At 43.3% G+C, this 15,404-nt stretch overlaps 4 protein-coding genes across 4 annotated transcripts in view; 3 read left to right on the forward strand and 1 right to left on the reverse strand.

Moving 5' to 3' along the window:
- LOC108031520 (chromatin-remodeling ATPase INO80) overlaps positions 1-4,303 on the reverse strand; it is a 35,147-nt gene extending 30,844 nt beyond the window's left edge. Inside the window, exons 1-8 of the mRNA XM_017105038.2 lie at positions 3,923-4,303; positions 3,675-3,868; positions 1,430-3,606; positions 1,223-1,363; positions 990-1,167; positions 593-930; positions 265-526; positions 37-204 (exon numbers count right to left, since the gene is read on the reverse strand). Of these exons, the coding sequence (XP_016960527.1) occupies positions 37-204; positions 265-526; positions 593-930; positions 990-1,167; positions 1,223-1,363; positions 1,430-3,606; positions 3,675-3,868; positions 3,923-4,202 (3,738 nt within the window). The 5' untranslated portion in view covers positions 4,203-4,303. The remainder of the gene's footprint in view (positions 1-36; positions 205-264; positions 527-592; positions 931-989; positions 1,168-1,222; positions 1,364-1,429; positions 3,607-3,674; positions 3,869-3,922) is intronic.
- A 377-nt stretch (positions 4,304-4,680) lies between these two features.
- Positions 4,681-7,721, forward strand: LOC108032079 (aprataxin-like protein). The gene is given in 6 exon segments (XM_017105902.3): positions 4,681-4,922; positions 4,998-5,223; positions 5,531-5,694; positions 5,697-5,756; positions 5,813-6,046; positions 6,103-7,721. Coding segments are annotated over 6 exon segments (2,199 nt in total). The 5' UTR covers positions 4,681-4,769; the 3' UTR covers positions 7,465-7,721.
- Positions 7,722-7,839: 118 nt separating this feature from the next.
- LOC108032230 (aprataxin-like protein) lies at positions 7,840-10,459 on the forward strand. The gene is made up of 3 exons (XM_017106093.3): positions 7,840-8,320; positions 8,382-8,613; positions 8,865-10,459. The coding sequence occupies exons 1-3, from the start codon at positions 8,168-8,170 to the stop codon at positions 9,797-9,799; spliced, it is 1,320 nt and encodes a 439-aa protein (XP_016961582.1). The 5' UTR covers positions 7,840-8,167; the 3' UTR covers positions 9,800-10,459.
- A 2,736-nt stretch (positions 10,460-13,195) lies between these two features.
- Positions 13,196-14,984, forward strand: LOC108031344 (putative serine protease K12H4.7). Its single transcript, XM_017104608.2, has 7 exons — positions 13,196-13,405; positions 13,464-13,645; positions 13,704-13,945; positions 13,993-14,224; positions 14,279-14,457; positions 14,512-14,823; positions 14,881-14,984. Exons 1-7 carry the CDS (start codon positions 13,196-13,198, stop codon positions 14,982-14,984), a joined length of 1,461 nt encoding a protein of 486 aa, XP_016960097.2.
- The last annotated feature ends 420 nt before the right edge of the window (positions 14,985-15,404 follow it).

Consider the following 15,404-nt stretch of genomic DNA (forward strand, 5'->3'; position numbering starts at 1 on the left):
TTAAAGACAACTATAAAAATGTATGCATAAACTCACCGTATCAGCGGCTGTTAAATTAATTCCCAGGCCGCCGGCTCTTGTAGATAGCAGGAATACGAAAATATCCGCTCGCGTTTGAAAATCTGCAACCATATCGCGACGAGCGGAGATCTTACTCGAGCCATCCAGTCGCATATAGCGATGTTTGCGGTGCCACATGTACTCCTGGAAATTTTATAAAATAAATTACAGAAAATAAAATGATTTTTAGTTTATAAAACTCACCTCCAGCAGGTCAATCATTTTGGTCATCTGCGAGTAGATGAGCACTCGGTGACCATTCGCCTTGAGCCGAGTGAGAAGGGTGTCCAGCACAAAAAGTTTGCCGGCGTCTGTAATCAGCGTCTCCTTGTCGGGGACCACGACGGAAGACCATCCACTATAAGGCCTGCACAATTCCAGTCCAGTGGAGACGAGCTCCCTACCCTGGCTGTTCTCACACTGCTGATGACGAATCTGCGTCCAAGCAGCAGAGCGACTATCACAACTATAAAAGAAAGAAGAAAACGTACACTTTAAAATGGAAAATAAAATAAAACTAATAAAAACTCACTATAGATGCCTATCCACCGCCTGCACTTTTTGGCCCAGATCATAAATGAATCGGGGCATGAAGAGCGGTTCGCATTTGTAGCTCCTGGGCTTTCGAGGGCGATGCGGAAACTCTGGCAGCAGTAGAAGCGTTGTAACCTTCACATCGCTCTTGGTATTCGATTTTGTTTGCACTTCCACGGACTCAACCTCCAGATCCTGCTTGGACTCATCAGCCATCTCCTCGATCAGTGAGGTTTCCGTGAGAATTTTCGAACGAATTACTCGGTGTTCTATAGTTTCCTGCATATTGTAGGTGAAGTAATCGCCAAAAGCGTAGACGGTGCTCTCATTGGCGGTCTGTGGAGGGCAATTGGATAAGTCGTTGGCATAAAATGCACTTATAGGGTAAACTATACCATTGCTGTGAATATAAAGTTCCTAAGAATACATTTTTCTGGCATATAGTCCAGGACCAGTTTGTTTTCCACCGTCGGCTCCAATAATTGATACCTGCTGTCAGGTTGTTTCTTCCACCAAAAGCGACGGTAAGCTAGCAAAGGGTACTTCTCCAGCACTCTTCGATAATGTAAAAGACTGTGGAAAGAACGGATTTAAATTGTTGAATTAATGATTTACAGAAAATACTCACAAATCGATAATTCCATTGAGCGTGACATCAACCATGTCTCCCACAGATAAATCACACAAGCGGGTAAATCCAAAGCAGCTTTCAACGCTTACATCCTCAAAAAGTGATCGTTGCATGTATTCCGATTTAAAGATGTTGAAACTGTGCAGGGTAGGTAAAGAAAATTGTTAGAACAAAAATAAAAACTTTAAATTCAAATCTAACTACCGGTTGTAGAGCAAGTGCTTTCGACTGGGCAACATCCTGTGTATAAGTCCCTCGTCGTGGATCAATCTGGGAATCGTATACTCCGCGCAGCGCATGAAGAAGGGGCTCTTAGCGTCCCGTCTTTCAAATAGCTCAGGATGATTACACACCTTTCGGAACTGCATGACCAAATTCATCAGATTTGAAGCTGAAGATGACGAGGAAGTATTTGTGTTTCCACTGGCCAGGTGCAGAAGATCCTCAATGCGGATCTTTTGCTTCAGAGCGCGATAGAGCAACTTCTGTCGAATAGTCAGCGGACAGTAAACCATAATTTCAATCTTATCCGACAGCTCGTTCTCCACATCCTTCTTAATCCGGCGCAGCATGAAGGGTTTTAGGATCATGTGTAGTCTGGATATTTGTTTCTCATCAATTCCCGTCTTGTTTTCAGCATGCGATTCGATGTCCTTGGAGAACCACTCGTTGAACTCGTCATGGGAGTCAAACAACGTCGGCATGATAAAGTGAAGCAGTGCCCACAGCTCGGCCATGCTGTTCTGAATGGGAGTGCCGCTGAGGAGCAATCGATTCCTACAGCTGAAGCCCAGTAGCAACTTCCAACGCTGTGACGCAGCGCTTTTGATGGCCTGTGCCTCATCCAAAACCATGTACTGCCACTTGATCCGGTTGAAATACTTGTAGTCACTAACCACCAGCTGGTAAGAGGTGATTACCACATGGAAGCTGGCGTCCCGAGTGTGCAGGTGCTTATTGTCCCAAAATTGCCGCAGTATCTTTCGCTCTCCAGGTGAACCCCAATATGGCACCACCTTAAAATCGGGCACAAATCTGGACATCTCCTGCTGCCAGTTGTGCAGCGTTGATGCGGGTGAGATAACCAAAAAGGGTCCCCACACTCCGTAGTGCTCTGCCACATGGCAAAGGAATGCTATGGATTGGACTGTTTTGCCCAAACCCATTTCGTCTGCCAGGATGCCACTTATTCCCTGATCGTAGATGTTTGCTAACCAGGTCATGCCCTTGATTTGATAGCCCTTGAGGGTTCCTTTAAACATCTTGGGTTGTGGTAGGTCCTTCATCTCCGGGCGGGGTTGCGACTTGATATCCTCATCACCTTCCAGTTCCTCCTCCTCTTTCTCGTTATCCTTCTTCTCTTTCTTTACAAACACATCGAATGCCCTGGTTTTGTCCAGATCCCTCTGCATGGCTGCCTCGGCGTGCTCCTGGGCCAGCAGCTTCATCTCACCTGCGTCATAGTCATCTTGAACCGCAAGCCTAGCGTTAGTCTCCTCGTCCAGCTGACTGAGAATGCGCAGCTGATCCTCTTCGGTGCCCTGACCCAGTTTCTTGGACATGAAGTGGGCATACAGCTCGGTTTGGGTGATCAAGAAATTGAGCTTACGCTGCTGTCGCTTCACCTCGATGAGCTCCACGTCCTGTTTCCGTTGCTCCTCCGCCTCTCGCTCCTGCTTGCGCCGCTGATCTCGCTCCACGCGCTCATACCGCTTCCAATAGGCGAGCATTTCCCTCGTGAGTCGCTTGGCCCGCCACACTGTTTCCTTCATGATCCTTTGTGAGTTGACAGCACGCTGACGTACCACTTTGGCGCACATGCCAGCCACACGCTTGCAATTGGCCAGCATCTCCTTGTGATTGTTACTCTTGATGCGCTGCAGTCTGCCTGATTCCTTTTTGGACATAATCTGCCAGATGCGACGACGTCGGGCGGCCAAAGCTGCTGGGTTCTTTCGCTTTCGTCGGACCTTAGTCACTTGACCCTCAGCGCCACCCACCACGTCCACTTCCTCTTCGATCTCCTCTTCCTCCGGGTAATCCAGTGCCAGGCTGGCCAGCTCTCTTTTATAATCCACCTCGCCACCGTCCTCGTCCTCGTCCTCGTTGGTGGGCAGTGTGTCGCCAAAGGAGTATTTGCCCAGCTCCGACGGAGGCACTTCGCCGGATTCTGGTGATCCCGCGATGTCCCGCTTCTTGCGACCCCTTCTTCGCTGTTTGGGTGGTTTGGGTCCGGCTTGAGCTTCGGCCAAACGGGCCATGAGAATCTCCTGCTTGGTCCGGCGACGCCTCTTGCGCACACCGGCAGTGGCCTGCTGGCGCTCGGCAAAGACATCGTGGTTGGACAACAATCCGGCGCCATAGTAGGCATACTGGGCGTTCTATAAGGGATCAAAGAAGTGGATTGCACCATACATAACCTGTTATCCCAAGTTGCCTCTTCACTTACTGTGGGCTTTTTGTAGTAGTTCTTTCGCTGCCGCTGTTCCCGGATGTGCTCCCTCAGCAGCTGCTGCACATACTCATCCTCGGTGATGGTGGGATCATCGCTTTCCGTATCGCTCAGCAGGAGATCATAGAGCCACTCCCGATCGCTGGTCAAATCGTTGAAGTTGTATAGCTGCGCCTTGACACTCTGTCGCTCTGAAAAGTGGGGGATTAAAGGATGACTTCTGCTTGATCCTGGCACCCACTAACCTTCCTTGCTGCCCAGCAATCGGGTTTTCCTCTTGCTGGACTGCCGCATCTTGACGACGCCCACGATGGAGGAGTCGTCGGATTCCAGGGCATCCGGCTCCCGCTTGACCACCTGCTCCTCGTCGCTTTCCTCGTTGCTGCTCAGTGGCTTCCGCAGGGCTCTCTTGGCCATGTCCATGAAGGGGCGCATGTTGAGGGCCGCCTCCAAGCGCTGGATGTGCAGCGGCTCCGCCATGAGGCGGGGGTGAGGCTGGGGCGGCACCACGGGCTTGGCTTCCATGGCGGCGGCGATTTCAGTCAGCTTTCGGGCACAATTGTCACGTAATTTCGCTGTTTATTCGGCATGCGACGCGAGGCGTCGAGGTAAACAACAGTGTGACCGCAGCGCGATCGGCGAAAAATGCCAGCTAATTGGACACAAACAACAAAAACATTGCCCCTTTTACAGTGGGTGTGATAAGTCAAAAATAGAGAAAAAAATATACAATTTAAACTTTACAAGAAAAAACAAACGCTTAGAACGCAAATTACATAATTGTTTCCAAAGTTTCTTACGTTTTAAACAAAGAATTTAAAATATATAATAACTAAACTTTAGTAACAAATGAGTAAAAAAAGCATCTAAACAAGCCTTTTTACTAACAATGCAAGTTATTGAATTGTACTAAATCCTTTTTTAGTGCGTTGGCCAAACTAAAACACTAAAGTTCCATCTCTACTTGGCCCTATCGTTTTGCAACACTGACACCTCAGCTGTTGGCGCTTGTGTTATTGTTTTTATTCTGCGTGAAAAAATACAAGTTCATTTGGTTAAAATAAGAAATCACTTTTAGATCAGTGATTTGTTATGTCGTGGTCAAATGGATTAGTCAAGGAAATCCTGAAGCCCGAAAGCTTGATTATTTCAACAGAAATCGCCGTTGTTATAGCAGACAAGTTTCCCAAGGCGAAGCATCACTATCTGGTAATCCCATTAGCCGACATTCCCAGCATATTTCATGTGAGTAGCAGGGAAAAGCCCTACAAGAACCCGCTCGCCACATGAATTACAATGAGTAATGATTGCTTCCTTCAGCTGGATCGGAGCCACCTGTCGCTCTTGGAGGAGCTGCATCTCTTGGCCAGGAACATTGTCGAGGTGAAGGGCGGCCGCTGGGAGGATTTCAAGGTCGGTTTCCACGCGGAACCGAGCATGCAACGGCTCCACTTGCACGTCATCTCCAGGGATTTCGTATCTCCAAGTCTGAAGACCAAGAAGCATTGGAACTCCTTCAACACCGACCTATTTGTGCCCTACAAAAGTAAGCTTTTAGGATCCGAGAGAGTAGCTTCACACAAGCCCTTTAAAAGCATAAATAACGATTTTTTAAATTTAATTGCAGTATTAGCTTGAAGATTCTTGTTTTTAAATATATTTAAAGTAATAAGTAGACTAAGGTTATTTTGGCTACTTATTTTAAACATATTTTTTAATTTTTAGGTTTATTGAAATGGTGACTAGAATGTTTATGATTGACATTTTTCAAATATTTTTTGTTAGCATGATTTTATTCATCAGTGAAATAATTAATAAATGATCTTTGATAAAATCCCTTTCACATTTTTCAGAACTTTGCGCTGAGCTGGAGAGGCAGAATAGTATTTCGCGGCTGCCGAAATCGCTGAAAGACGAACTACTGGCCAAGCCTCTGACTTGCAACCAGTGCGAATTTATTTCGAAAAATTTGCCAACACTCAAGGAACATCTGTTGGGGCACCTCCAAGATCCGACTGGCAATCGAACCGAAAATACTGACTAGGGAACCAGTTCCTCCCGGTGGAGGAACTGAGAAAAGTCGACTGGCAATCTGATCCAGTGCCAGCACTACCGGCTCATTCTTGATAGATGAGTCACAACTTTTTTGTTTAGTTTTCGGTGATTTCCTCAATTTTTAAGGAGGCTAGTCCAACAAAATGGAGAAGGATAAGAAAGCGTACTTTCGGGATGAGCTGAAGCGCAAGCTTAAGGATAAGAGGAACTTTCTCATCGAAAGTGATCTGGCGGTGGTAATCAAGGCCGATTTTCCCAAGTCCCAATATCATTTTCGGGTGGTGGCTAAGGAAGAGTTACGGGACGTAACTAAGGTTGGTCTGAGAATACCATTTTGAAATCATTGCTAATTTCTCGAATCTATTACCAGTTAACCGAAGAGCAGCTGCCCTTGCTGGATCACATGATGGAGCTGGCCAATCAAATAATCGAGAAGCAGGATCACCTAGAGTCGCGTAACTTTCGCATAGGTTTCAAGGTCCACACGTTCTGGAACCGTCTGAATCTACACGTGATTTCCGACGACTTTTATTCTATGGCCATGAAACGTCCGCGTCATTGGAATAGTTTCAACACGGAACTTTTTATGCCCTTCCAAATGGTCCACATGCTGCTAAGTGTGCAGGGCTCCATTGAGCCCATGTCGGAAGAGAGGTTCCAGGAGCTGCAGATGCAGAAGCCCTTCCACTGCAACCAGTGCGATTTTGTAACCGAATTGCTGCTCGATCTAAAGGCTCACCTGTTTCACCATTGGCACCGTAAGGAAGGCGAGCGAGAACAGAAGAAAAAACTAGATAAAATAACTCAAATGATAGATGAGGCGAAGCTGGATACGGCGGTGAAGCCAGCTGAGCCATCTGAACGGTCCATCCCAAGTCAGCCATTAGCTGAAAATACGCAGTTTCCCAATCAGAACCCAAGGAATCCCTTCCAAACTGCGCAACAACAAGAGGGTCAGCAGCAGGCCGACAGTGGATATGCCAACTACGTAAACGGGCCGCCGGTGAACATGATGAATCAGCAGAATCCAAACAATCCATTCCGAAACACTCCTCCCCTCAATATCCAGTCGCTGAATCAGCCGCAAGTTAATAACTTCAATAACCGGCCAGGTTACAAGCCACGTGGACCTATGCAGCATCAAGGACCTCGGGGTCCTTGGAACGGTCCTCGTTTTCCACCTAATCAACATCAAAACCAGTTTAGGCCTCCGGGGAACAACAGGTTCCAAAAACCTCCTCAAAGGAACCATCAGGGCCCGCCGCTTTATCCTAATCCGGCTTTTTCCGGCGGAGGACCCGGACCCAGTGGTCAACAAATTGGAGCAAGACCCAAATGGAATCCAAAAAATCCACCATACCCAAAGCAACAGAATCCGAACCAACAATTACAGCAGAACTGCAATCCTCAGCAGGCAAATCAGAATCCGAATCAGCAAAATCGCCCCTATTTAAATCAACAAAGTCGCCAGAATCCTCGTCAAGCATTTCAACAAAACCAGCAACAGAATCCAAATATGAATACCATTCAAGGGAACCCTCATAACACAACTAATCAAAATCGTCAGAATAATAATCAACAAACCCGTCAAAATACTTATCAACAGAATAAGAACAAAGACAACAAACCAGCCAACCCAAATCATCAGCAGCAGTCTTCTGGGAAGCTTCAGGGTCAAGGAGCTCAGGGTCCATCTCCTGCAACCAATTCCAAGCCATCTGGCGCTTCCTAGGATACCTATTCCAATTGTAACAACGAATTTAAACAGCCTGTTTTTACAATAACAAACTATTAAAAAAAGGGGAAACATAAATGGAAAAATAAGTAGCCTGACATCACCTCTCATTTCTTGAGAGCTTTATAAGTTTGTTGTCTGTTAGCACTTTCAAATCATGCATTAAAATGTTCCTTTTTTCAACAAGAATAGGAAATTAGATTTAAAAAAAATATAAAAAAATATAAAATAAAAATACTATTGAGAAAGTTTCAGCCCGATAGTTTTAAAACTGATAGACTAGTTTGCGTAAAAACGGACGGACAGTCTTCTTTACTGCGCTGCAAACTTCTGACTGAAATTATTATACCCTCTGCAAAAATATAATATTATTTCGACAAAATTTAAACTATTCCTCTATATAAATGTATATAATAAACTCGCATGTAAAACACAAACCAAATTCAGGTTATTTCTATTATATTTTAACAATGAAAAATACACATCTTCATATTAAAGCAGAGGTGGGACAAAAACAAAATACCGGCGAATTAACATGAATTTTTCTCAGTGCGCTCGTTATGTATCGAAACAAAGTGTCATCTCTAGCCGGATTTTTCTGTTTCCCAACACTAAATTGGTCGCCAGCTGTTTGTATTATTGTTTCTAGTGAATTTGTGTCCAATGTTTGATTTTACCTGCAAATCACAAAGTAGCAGACATGTCTTGGCAATACGGATTAATAAGAGATATGAAGAACCCAGAAAACTGGTTGATTTCGTCCAGGTTCGGCGTAGTCATGGCTGACAAGTATCCCAAGGCGAAGCATCACTACCTGGTGCTTCCGTTGGCCGATATTCCCAGCATATTTTGTGTGAGTAGCATGGTCAAGTCCACTGTAGCTCCTATGTTTATTTGTGAATGTAATCTTTCAGTTGGACCGCTGCCATCTGCCGCTCTTGGATGAGCTATACGTTTTGGCTCGCAAGGTCGTGGATGTGGAGGCTAGAGGATTGCTCTGGGAAGACTTCCAGGTCGGTTTCCACGCGGAACCCAGCCTGCACAGGCTCCATTTGCATGTCATCTCCAGGGATTTCGTGTCCCCATGTATGAAGACCAAGAAACACTGGAACTGCCACAACACCGAACTATTTGTGCCATACGACAGTAAGATTAAGATAATTCGTTGTTAGGTTGTGATTGTCCCAGTCTTTTATTATATCCTTTTGTTTCTTTGCAATTATTGTTTTTGTTGAAAGCTTGCGTTTATAACAGTTTTAAAGAACTATTTAAGCCTTCACCAAATTCATTTTTAAACACTGAATTTATAAAACTTAGTATTTCAAAAAATTTCAAATTTTTGCCTTGATATAATACGATATATTATAATTAAATTTTTAATTGATTGTTTCCTTTAGAACTCTACGCTCAGCTGGAAAAAGATGACTGCTTTTCACGGCTGCCTAAATCGCTTGTAGAAAACCTGCTGTCCAAGCCTTTGATGTGTAACCAGTGCGAATTTGCCCCCGAGTCACTGCTTGACCTAAAGAGCCACCTATTCTACCATTGGCATTCTAAGGAAAAGGAGCGCGAGGAACAGAGGATGTTGGATAAGTTGGCTAAAATGTCGTTATATAACAATCCTACTTTCAAAAACCAAGCGAGAAAGCCACAAGGTCATTGTCCACGGGGTCCGAGGCAAAGAAACGGACCCAAGGAACCACTGAATAGTACTAGCCTTCAAAAGAACTGCAATGCAATCCAAGAAGCATCTCCGAACAATCCCAATCCCTCTATTGCCGGCGACGGGGTTAGGCCTAGTAGTCAGCCAACTGAATTGAGTATACAAAGCACAAACCAACCTCTTCAGCAAAACTCCAATCTTCAGCACCCAAGCTCGGATTCCAACCAACAAAATATCGCAAATTCCAAATTCCATAAAAAAAATGGAAAAAATCTTCAAAAACACCAGAGTACACAGAAACCTCATGCCAATAAAGTTAACACCCAGTTTAAAAAACATTATGGCTATAATCTTCAAAATACCAAACAGGATGCACAGAATCCTTATCAACATAAGATGAGTCTGCAGAACCCCGAACAAACGAACTGTGGTCTTTGCCAGACAAATATAAGATCTAATCAAGTTAATGGCACAAACACAAATTTTAATAATCCTAAAACTTTTAATCATCAAAACAAAAGTAAGAGGCAAAAACCAGCCAGCAAAAAGAATCATATAAAATCTGTCGAAAATCTTAGTAAGCAAGAGTCTGATGCCCCACCACCTCCAAGCATTTGCAAACCGTCTGATACTTCCAAAGAAGATTTATGCAATGGTAACAAAAATTAAACTATTTTAGAAGAAACAAGATACGTAATGCAGTTAAAAACTGTTATTTTAATATGGAAAGCTAAACATTTGCATTCTGGAAGTTTTACAAATATGAACTAAATCGATAAGCATAATCCTTTATTCGTTTTTAATTATAAACACACGTTAGAACTCGTCACATTATAGTATTAGTTTGTGCATTAATAAACTAGATTCTTGTGAGCTTAAGAATGGCGCCAAGCTCCCCAGTGCAGATATCGTTTTAATTTTACTTGGAAAAACAGTTTGACTTCGCCACCCACCTGCACAAATAGAGTGCTCTGGCCAACTGGAAAAATACCAACCCCTGGCTAATTAAGCAGCCACCGAGGAGCACCAGCAACGCGGCTCATCCCCCAGAGCCATTTGGAACACTTATTAAATTATAACTCTAAATTTGAAAAACGGACAAAGTTTCTCGGATAACCAGTTCCCATGGGAGAGGGATAACTTTTCAGTTTAATTATCGATTTTAACTTGCTGTGAAATGAACCTTAAAATGTAAAATGAAGTCCCTCCTGAGTGGGATGGTAAGCTAAAAAACGGCCAGGAAACTTAACAAAGTGACTTGAAATGAAATCATTCATGTATTACGTAAGGTATAAAATATAATAAATGCGTTCTAATTATGATCTTAAACTATTTGTCTACTCATTTTGTCAATTTTTTTTGCAAAACTACTCTAGATACCGCCACCTAAGCACCGTGCCATTTTTTACATGGCAGTGCTACTTAACAATTTATACTTTAATTAGTTAATTTCCAGAGAATGTAATGCTGGGCAAGGAACCCCCATGGAGGCCTACACACTCCAGGTAAATTCTGGGCACATTTACCATTAATTTTATACTTTACAAGGCGGAATATAAGCTGCCTCGAACTCTGGGAGCTGTGCCACGAAGCCGATCTAATCCACATCGCACCATAAACAAAATTCAAGGCAACAGCCCTGAGCTAGACACGGTCCTCGTGTGTCTGTGGAAAGTAATTTAAATTCGCCTCGACTTTTTTTAGTGTGTCACAGTGTCAAGGTGTTCGAAAGCTGGCACTCAAGCCACAGCCCCATCGACGTGCTTCGGGGGTGAACTTGCCTCTACTTTCGGGCTCAACTTTCTGTGAGCAATCAACAGCTCCATTAAAGCTATCTCTCGGAGCCTTGCCACCTGTTATGGTTCGAGCAACAGGAGGCCATTCATAAAGGACGTTACTTCAGAGCCAGAGAGTGCGGAAAAGCTCTCAAGAAGGATTATCAGCGATTTTCACTCCATTTGAGTCCTTTTTCCAAGCGCATGTTCGCAGACGAAAGCTTTTCCCAGATAGGGGAAAATACAAGACCATATAGAATAAGGGGCGCGGGCCATTTACTCAAACTGTGTGTTTAATGATCTGTAGATCTTGCTAACAAGGTGTCAAAAGTCTTGTAAAGCCTTATAGGCAAAAACAGGCAAGTAAAAAATTATTTGCATCATTAAGATTAAAGAATTGAAAATTTAGAAGAAGCTAAAAATTAAACGTGTGGTTTTTGAGCATTAGGAAATATTTCAATAACCATAATATTATAAAAAAAGCAAATAAAATTAAAGTTCAATTTTTAAAATATAAATTTTAAGATTTGGCATATCTCCAACCAAATTTGAATTTGAAAATTTTAAATAAATAGTGGTCAAACACTCCCTCTAATTGAATAATTTTCTGTGTGCCTCAAAGAGCAATTTCAAATTCTTTTTCAGACACCCGAAAATAACACAAAAATGAATTCCTTTATAAATATTCATAAAAGAGGAGCATGCCCCCATATTGAATGCAGAGCGGGATTGCGGCTTTCGAGCACATGTGGAATGCTGCCGTGCACGTAAAATGTTATTTATATGCTGATGATTTTTGCGATCCAATCGCTGGGACATTTTTCTGTTCCGCGGACTGCCCTCATGGTGGATAATCCTTTCCTCAGTCATTACGTCCCACCAACAGGGTGGTAAAAGCAACTGGGGTAAGTAAGCGGCTCAACATCAATTGCACGATTTAAGCAATTTGCAATTTCTGCCTGGCAGGGAGTAGACGAAGAATAACAACAACGAGGAAGTCAACGGCGACAAAGAGCCCCAATAATAATAATTTTTCATAGCGCCCCATTGAGCCTAAGAGCCCCCTTGTGAATGGGTTTGTTGTGTGGGAACGTTTGGTATATCAAGTTACCCACTAGAGGCGTTGGTTCCAGTGAAACTCCTTAAAATGGAGGAAAAATAAATTCATTAAATGAAATATTATAAAATATAGAACTGTAGGTAAAAATATAATATAACAAATTTTGTGAAAACTAATATATCGAAAATATAAGAACAAAACGTAGATAAGGCTATTTTAATTTAAAAGGAGTTGTTAAAAGTTAACATATTGATTAAATCTTGTGGGTGTAAGCCCCCATACATGGCTACAAAATATTTGGAATCTAACTTTGAAATAAAATATCAAAGAATTAGTTAAAGGCTAATATATGTATCAAAATCATGTGGGTATTCAGGGCTAAAAAACGTGTTAAGTCTTATATAAATAAATCACACCCACAATACCCTTTTTCTGACTTTATAGGGAAAGACAAAAATGTAAAAACAATGTAAGAAGGAATTTTCCATTTCACCCTGGCTGTTGCATGTTAAGGGAGTTCTGCTCATAAGTTTTCCCTGTGTGACTGTCGCTTCCGCAATCCTTTCGCTGCGACTGCACAGGACTCGCGCTGACACGGCGGGAGTCCTGCATTGCAGAGCTGCTCCTTCGCCGTGCCTCATTCCGCTGACTATGGGGCGTATGAGTAATATGCCAATTACACATTTTGTGCATTCTCCTGTTGCTTGTTGGCCCAGCTGCTTATATTTTTATGTTCCCTTTTTCCGTGTCATCGCAGTAAAAATATTTCTGTATCCTTTTTTTCTTATCTTTGTTGGGGTTTATTTGAGTGGGTGTTTGCTTACTCCTCCTCATCGGCGTTGCGTATACGAGGTGCTGGCTTGAAGCGGCTTTGGGCCGGATAAACTTGGCTAAGTCGCCAGACAATTTAGAATAGGTGCAAGTAGTAAAATTTTTAAAGCTTCTTAAAGTTGAGCAAATTGCTGTCGGGGCTATGAATATAAAATCGGTTTCTTTAGGTGGGTATGAAAAATACATGCCATAAATATGCATCATGTTTATAGTTATATTTACTACGAATTTGTATAATTTTAGTGTTTTATCAGTTCCTGCATTCACCTTGGCCTGGTGCACGACTATATATACGCATTTTTATTAAATTATTCTTTGATGTTTCGCATAGGGGTGTGTCACTCCCATATAAACGTTGTCAGTACTCATAATTACTTATTTGAAAGTTGTTTACTCAACATGAAGTGTCTAAATGTCATTGTGCTTACAATGCTTTGGCTGCCCAGTTCTCTGGCGACCTATAATCCTTATAGACAAAACTTGGCATTGCTCCAGCAAGAACCCTTCTCGGGATCTTATACAAAAAACGAAGAAGCCTATGTTGAAGAGCTTTGGCTTGGCCAAAAAGTAGACCATTTTGATAGAAACAACAGTCAAACTTGGCAAATGGCAAGCCCTTATATTAATACCTATCATTTTCCTATTAATGAAAATAAAATTTGCTTAGCGCTATTTTCGCAATGCCAAATATCACAGGCCCCAAGGACCCATCTACATATTTGTGGGAGGTGAGTGGACCATCAGTCCAGGATTAATGAGTACTGGGTTAAGCCATGATATGGCCTTGGAAAACTCTGGCATGCTTTTCTACACCGAACATCGCTATTATGGACTAAGTTTACCCTTTGGGTAAGGTAACAAATTATTAAAGGAAAAGTAATCCCTAACCGAGTTCTTAAATTTATAGAAAAGAGAGTTTTCAACTGGGTCACCTCAAGCAACTAAATCTCCATCAATCATTAGCCGACTTGGCTCACTTCATACGCCATCAAAAGTCGGAGAACCCTGAAATGGCAGACTCCAAAGTCATTTTGGTGGGCGGCTCTTACTCGGGCAGCTTGGTGGCCTGGATGACTCAACTGTATCCGGATTTAATAGCTGCCAGCTGGGCTTCCAGTGCTCCACTATTGGCCAAGGCGGATTTTTATGGTGATATGATTGGTGTACCGAAATCTTGGCTAATATTTTACTTTTAGAATACATGGAAATGGTCAGCCGTTCTATTGAAATCAGCTATGGTGAAAATTGCTCGTTGAGAATCGAAAAGGGCTTAAAATACTTGGTTAGGTTATTTGATGACAATCACATTAGGGATCTGCTCTTTAAACTCAACGGCTGTGAGGATTACAATCCCAAGGATGCTTTGGACAGAGCAGCTTTCTTTAATGGTCTGGCCAACTACTTTGCATTGGTGGTGCAGAGCTATAGGTAAGAGTACTTAGATAGCATAAAGGATCCATTGTAATTTTTATTTCTTTACAGTGCCTATATACCCCGTCTTTGTGAGACTTTAATGCATTTGGACAGCAGCGACGAGTTGGCTTTTTTCAAATTCTTGGAATTACTTTATGCAGAAGGCAGACGCTCCAGTGATTGCCAGGACTTTGGCTACTCCTCAATGCTGCAACTTTTCAGTGAGGACGAAGATCAAAGCACCGGGAGTAAGTAACCAAAACCGCATGAAACTTATGCTTCAAAAAATATTATTCTCTTAGCTCGTGCATGGTTCTATCAGACCTGCAATGAATTTGGCTGGTACACGACCACGAAATCGAACTCCTCTGCGTCCGAATCCTTTGCCAATCAGGTGCCCTTGTCCTATTTCGAGAAACTTTGCCAGGATGCGTTTGGAGCGGAGCAGACGGCCCAGAAATTGGCCCTTGGCGTTGAGCAGACGAATAGCAAATTCGGCGGATACGGGTTCAATCAGAGCGAGCGCTATGCTCAGGTAATCTTCACGCATGGCCAGCTAGATCCGTGGGGCGTTTTGGGCCGGCAAACGGGCCGGCAGGCCATTGTCCTGACGGGTGAGTCATTGGCAAGTGATTGAGAGAGCCCGCTTAGTTTCGTGCCACGTGCCACAGGCTACTCGCATGTGGAGGATTTGGCCAGCATCCGGATAACGGACAGCGTGCAGATGAACCTGGCCAAGCTGCGTGTGATGTCCTTTCTGCGAAGCCACCTATGAATCATCCCGGCTCCAGCTTCAGCTTCAGATCCCGATCCAGTGCCACTTCCACTGCCACTCGAATGAATTATTGAATAAACAAGTGCGTCGTGTGATGAGCCCATTTGAAAATGTCGTGGGAGCAGCTCCCCTGGTCCCATTGTCGTCTTGTCCCTTGGCAAACAGGGACAAATTGAGTGATGCTCGGACACTAAGTGATATGTCTGTCCTGTTGGGCTGTGCAAACAATTTTCTCGAATGCGGTATTCTTGTTGATTAGGAAATTGCACTTGTCCTTTGGCCTGTGCACTTTCCCCGGTTTGTTTGTCTTGGCTTGATTGGTAGATTAAGGGCTCCATTGAGGGTACACCTACGCCGCCTCTTAGCCGGTGTTTGTGAAAAATTACTTGACTTACAATACATTTTGGGTGAAGAAATCAC

The sequence above is a fragment of the Drosophila biarmipes genome, chromosome 3R (assembly GCF_025231255.1).
Source record: "Drosophila biarmipes strain raj3 chromosome 3R, RU_DBia_V1.1, whole genome shotgun sequence".
Classification (NCBI taxonomy): Eukaryota; Metazoa; Arthropoda; class Insecta; order Diptera; family Drosophilidae; genus Drosophila; species Drosophila biarmipes.